Below are 6,000 nucleotides of genomic sequence, written 5' to 3' on the forward strand. Positions count from 1 at the left end.
GGTCGTGGGCCGGACTGGGGGGTGGTCCCTCTGTATACCGCACAGTGACGTAACAGACACAAGATTGAGGCAACTTTCGGGTGCAACAGGTCCAAGAATATTTCTCGCCGTCCGTCTGACGGCCCCAGCAATACACCGCAATCCTTTTCACGGCCCTCCGTTTCTAGGCCCTGTTACACACACCGTACTTTGCACTAGAGACATAAATATACGTACCATCCCTTTTTCAAACTTAGTGACGTTCTTGACAGCTCAGCCACTGTGGCCGCCTTAGGCCTGTACACCAACAGCAATTTTACTGATCTGTTGTCGTCCTTAATTCGGTATGTTTTCCCCCGGGGCCTCGTCTGTACTGCGGCACTTTGTGTCAGGACCACCCCCCTGACTTCCTTTCTCCTCAGTCCACTGGTTTAGCTCTCCTCACAACACTCCAATTGTCACAGACTTCTTGTCTCTTGAGCTCCTCCCGGGGACTGGAACTTTCTGGAACCCTCCTGTCAAATTTATATCTTTCCCGGTTCCCCGTAACTCCGCCCCCCATGACCAACGGTTTCTAAAGCCCTAAACTGCTGTCAAGTCCTGAACTCAGACTCCTCCCTGCCATCTTGTGGTCAACCCAAGTTACTGCACGTCATCTACACTTTCCTAGCTGTTTCCCCACTGTCATATCTGATATCTGTAAAAAGTGTGCAACCCTTCTCTTTCTAGTCTGACAAGTCCATCCACCCGTCAGGTCACCTTCCCTACATTATACTAATACTTATTCTTGTTATACTAATACTGAAATATTAATCTATTATTAAAGTAAAATGACCTCACAAGTAAAAAAACATCCTCTACCTCCCTCTATCCACCTCCCACACCCCGACAGCCCATGCTCTCACATGCACCCCTCAGTACTCTGTACCCCTTACCCTACAATGCCCCCATCCTCACATTCACCCCCAGTGCTCTGTTCCCCCTCACTCACAATACCCCCATCCTCACATTCACCCCCCCGTGCCCTGTCCCCCTGCCTCACAGTACTCTCATCCTCTCACATTCACTCCCAGTGCTCTGTTCCCCCTCCCCACAATATCCCCATCCTCTCACGTTAACCCCCCCAGTGCCCTATCCCCCACAATACCCCCATCCTCTCACATTCACCCCACAGTGACTATGTCATGCCTAAGTTGAATGAATTTAATAAATTCCATCCCCACTTACCGATGAAACTTGCAAGTAATGACTGAGGCAGGACCAGGAAGTGTCCAGTTTAATGCACACAGAGGGCACTAGGACCCAGTGTGGCTGAGACAATCAGAACCTGCACGCTGCTGCCAGACAGGAAATAGCTCTACCTGTGAAACAGCAGCACTGTTCACTGCACGGACAGGCTCTGCAACCTGCCGCTGTGCAGTCTGTCAGACAGGGGAGCCGGCATTGTGCTGCTCTCTCCCTGACACCTCAGATACTGGCCATGTCTCCCAGTGGGCCCCTGCATTTGACTTGGCCCGGGTCCAATGGACCCCTCTGGCCCCCTAGTAGCTATGCTAGTGGTAAGGATGCATACATTTCAATTTTGTCCTTAGAAGAAACATGATAAATAAGTATATAAATGGCACATACTTTTAAGGCAAAATAGACTGTAACTTTAGAGAAAGGTTTTCCTCAGAGAAAAGTCTGTTTTCCAGTTTTCATAGACGACCAAGTATTATTATTATTATTATGCATTTATATAGCACCATTTATTCCATGGCGCTTTACATGTGAAAAGGGGAAATATAGACAAGTATAGTAAACATGTGTAAGACAAGGGACACACAAGTACATAAGGAAAGGGGACCCTGCCCGCGAGGGCTCACAGTCTACAGGACCAATCATGTGAACGTCAATTATTCCACTCTACTCTTCCTTGATAATACCTTATTTGGAATACCGTGCCAAGTTCTTGGCACCACATTTTAAAAAAGACATTGAAAAAGTGGAGCAAGTTCACAGAAGAGCTACCTGGATGGTGAACAGACTGGAGAGTATGTTTAGCTTGCAAAAAAGAAGGCTAAGAGGAGACTTAATAGCTGTCTACAAATATCTAAAGAGATGTCACAGTGTAGAGGTATCATCCTTATTCTCATTTGCACATAATAATAATAATAATAATAATAATAATAATAATACATTTTGTTTTTATAGCGCTGACATATTCCGCAGCACTTTACATTTCAGAGGGGATTTGTACAGACAATAGACATTACAGCATAACAATAATCCCATACAGTAGATTATAATAAATACCAAGAGGAGTGAGGGCCCTGCTCGCAAGCTTACTGTCTATGAGGAAAGAGGTAGACACGAAAGGTGGGTGGTAACAGTTGCCCTGATTGTATGGACCAGCCGTAATGTTAAGTGTGTAACAGTACGGATGCAGAGGGCTAATGGATGCATAAAGCATGTGGGAACATGATGCGGGGAATCTGGTTATGGTAAAACTTTTGGCTGTGCCACACAGGGATAGATTAGGTTAATGTGTGGAGGTGATAGGCCAGTCTGAATAAATGCGTTTTCAGGGTACGCTTAAAATTGTGGGGATTGGGACTAATCGTATTGACCTGGGAAGTGCATTCCAAAGAATTGGCGCGGCACGTGTAAAGTCTTGGAGACGGGAGTGGGAGGTTCTGACTATTGAGGATGCTAACCTCAGGTCATCAGCAGAACGGAGGGCGCGGGTAGGGTGGTATACTGAAACAAGGGAGGAGATGTAGGGTGGTGCTGAGCCATGGAGGGCTTTGTGGGTGAGGGTAATAAGTTTATACTGAATTCTGGAGTGGATGGGTAGCCAGTGTAATGACTGGCACAAGGTAGAGGCATCGGTGTAACGATTGGTGAGGAATATGATCCTGGCTGCAGAATTCAAGACAGATTGGAGAGGGGAGAGTTTGGTAAGAGGGAGACCGATTAGAAGAGAGTTACAATAGTTGAGACGAGAATGAATAAGAGAAACAGTAAGAGTTTTTGCAGAGTCAAAAGTAAGAAAAGGTCGAATTCTAGAAATGTTTTTGAGGTGCAGATGACAAGAGCGAGCCAGTGATCGAATGTGGAGGGCAAAGGAAAGCTCGGAATCAAGTATGACCCCAAGACAGCGGGCCTGCTGCTGGGGAGTAATAGTGGAACCACACACAGAAATGGCAGTGTCGGGTATAGGTACATTAGTAGAGGGAGGAAACACCAGGAGTTCAGTCTTTGACAGGTTCAGTTTCAGATATAGTGAGGACATGATGTTGGACACAGCGTTTAGACAATCGCCGGTGTTTTCTGGAAAGGCTGGCGTGATGTCAGGAGAAGAAGCGTATAATTGGGTGTCATCAGCATAGAGATGGTACTGGAAACCAAATCTACTGATTGTTTGACCAATAGGGACAGTGTACAAGGAGAAGAGGAGGGGGCCTAGAACCGATCCTTGAGGGACCCCAACAGTAAGGGGAAGGTGAGAGGAGGAGGAAGCAATGGAATGAAACAGAAAGGAAGAATATATAGATTAGATATTATATAAAACATTTTGACAGTGAGGGTGAGCAATGAGTGTAACAGGCTGCCACGAGAGGTGGTGAGTCCTGCTTCAATGGAAGTCTTCAAACAGAAGCTGGACAGATAAACTATATGAGATGGTTTAGTGAATCGGGGTCCCTTTCATCTCTAACATTCTATGATTCCATGATTCTATGTTTATCACAACAGTTTTAAAGGCTTGCAATAAAACCAGGAAGTGGTTTTTAGCAGGAATAGTTAGTGGCTTCAATTAAGGCTACACTTATGTAAATGTTTAGGTTTCTTGAATAAATGTTGTTCCAGTCTAATAAACAAGACAGAACTATACGGATGACTGTTGTGTGCATTTTTAATTTTCTGCTTTCTTCTCAATCAATAGGAAAAATAGTTCTAAGATTTTCCCCTTATATTTCTTTTATCCTTATTCTACCCCCTTCCCTGGATGAACTTAGTGGACAATAGTTTCAATTGCACTAATTTTATTTTTTTTTATATTGCAGGCAATTATAACAGCACAAACTGCTTTGCAATCATGAAGACAAGGAATCCGAAAGTAGAAATCTTCTTGATGACGCTACTTACGTGTGTATTTATTTTTGGAACGATATTCAATTCGCTTGCTGTCTGGGTTTTCTGCTTTAAGATGAAGAAGTGGACCGAGACAAGAGTATTCATGATGAACCTTCTCTTTAGTGACTGCTGCCTTCTCTTTACTCTCCCTTTCCGCATCTATACCACTCAGCATCTATTCCCTTTTGAAAAATCATTTTGTGATGTTCTTCGTTTTTCTTATTTTTTAAACACATACATGGGCATTGCTGTTATCACTTTGATATCTATAGATAGATATGTGGCTATAAAGTTTCCAATGAGAGCAAGAACCTTACGCTCTCCAAAAAAGGCAGCACTATCTTGTGGGATTTACTGGCTACTTTTTATTGCAACACGTCTTTACCTTGAGCTTGGAACAGATGTACAGTTCAGAGATTCATCAATGTGCTTCCGAAAAGTGAGCCCAAAACCTTTGAAGAGAGCTTTGTATTTTACTATTTTTGGGTCATGTATCCCAATGGTCATACTAATCTTTTGCTCAACACAAATCATACAGACTCTAAAGAAGAAGGAGAAAATGTGCATGAATGAAGAAAAGAACATTGAGAAAACCATCAGCATAGTAAAAACAAATCTGGCGATCTTTTTGCTTTGCTTCCTGCCCCTTAGTATTGGAAATATTATAAGGTTTGTCATTGAATCCATAAGTGCAAATTGTGTACTTTTGAAGTCGATTAATGACTTTGTCCATGTCGCACAAGGCCTTAGTGACCTAAATTGCTGTCTTGATAGCATTTGCTATTACTTTGTGGCAAAGGAATTCTGGGAAAAGGCCTCATTGTTTCCAAGGTTTAAGAAGCAACTAATCCAGGACCAAACAAATGAGTCAAGCATATAGATGTGAAAGATTGTGTCTGGAATGCAGAGAAAGGTTTATGAATTTAAAGGGAACCTATCAGGTCCCTTAACCCTCCCAAAACCCCAAACCTCCACCATTCTATTACATAGCCTTATTACTTAAAGGACTCGACAGGTATTATCTAATATAGTACCACCAAACGTCCTACTATACTCCTATACAAGGACATACAAAGCTTATGCTTTCTTTTGCATGCGTACTCAGGTAGGAGATATGTGTCCTGCCTGCTGAGCCGCACACTTCTCAGAGGACTTTTGATTAATTGGTGGAGGTCTCAAGACCCAGACTACCACCGATCTTCAAGAAATTAAAGCACATGCAGCATGTAAGAAAATCTGCTGAAGGTTTAGTTACCCTTTATGTAAATATTTTGCTAATTTATGAGTTTTTTTGCTTATTTATTTCTAAACAGTGTTTTTTTATTCCAATTTGTGACATGTAGAATATGTATAAATACAGTAGCATCTTTTAAATGCACACAATGTGATATATTGTAATTTTATATTCTGAGACGAAATGTGCTTGTACACGATAAGAGAAAACTCAACATTACCCAACATGACCAGCTGGCTATTTTATATGTATGGGTTCCTCGCAAATCTCCTCCGCTCATGTCATGGGAAAGAAGAATCTGCCATTTTCATCTCTCATATCTTTTGTTTGAACGACAAATGTAAAATTTACCAGGTAGTAGATTAGCTATTTTACTGTGCCACGAAACATAAGCACAATATTATTCACTATCTGTTAATTGGTGATTCAGGTTTACAGATTTTATACATTTTAGATGGCGTAAAGAAAATGCAAGATTCCTTTTTCATGTAGGACCATGTACATACTGTAGAAATAGGTCGGGTAGAGTACTAATAGTTAGTTATTTGACTATTAGTACTATTTATTATCAGAGTTTATGAATCAAAATTGCACATTTATTAAGGCAGATCTATTGATGAGATATTGATGAGACTTCTGGTAAGTTAAAGGGTTATTATTACCATATTGCC

The 6,000-nt window shown here is 42.0% G+C and overlaps 1 protein-coding gene across 1 annotated transcript in view; it reads left to right on the top strand.

Moving 5' to 3' along the window:
* LOC141095330 (G-protein coupled receptor 35-like) overlaps positions 1–5,478 on the top strand; it is a 44,973-nt gene extending 39,495 nt beyond the window's left edge. The window contains exon 4 of the mRNA XM_073581301.1: positions 4,026–5,478. Within this exon, the coding sequence (XP_073437402.1) occupies positions 4,026–4,975 (950 nt within the window). The 3' untranslated portion in view covers positions 4,976–5,478. The remainder of the gene's footprint in view (positions 1–4,025) is intronic.
* Positions 5,479–6,000: the final 522 nt, after the last annotated feature.

Source organism: Dendrobates tinctorius, unplaced genomic scaffold, assembly GCF_039654945.1.
Source record: "Dendrobates tinctorius isolate UK_male_01 unplaced genomic scaffold, ASM3965494v1 ptg000069l, whole genome shotgun sequence".
NCBI lineage: Eukaryota > Metazoa > Chordata > Amphibia > Anura > Dendrobatidae > Dendrobates > Dendrobates tinctorius.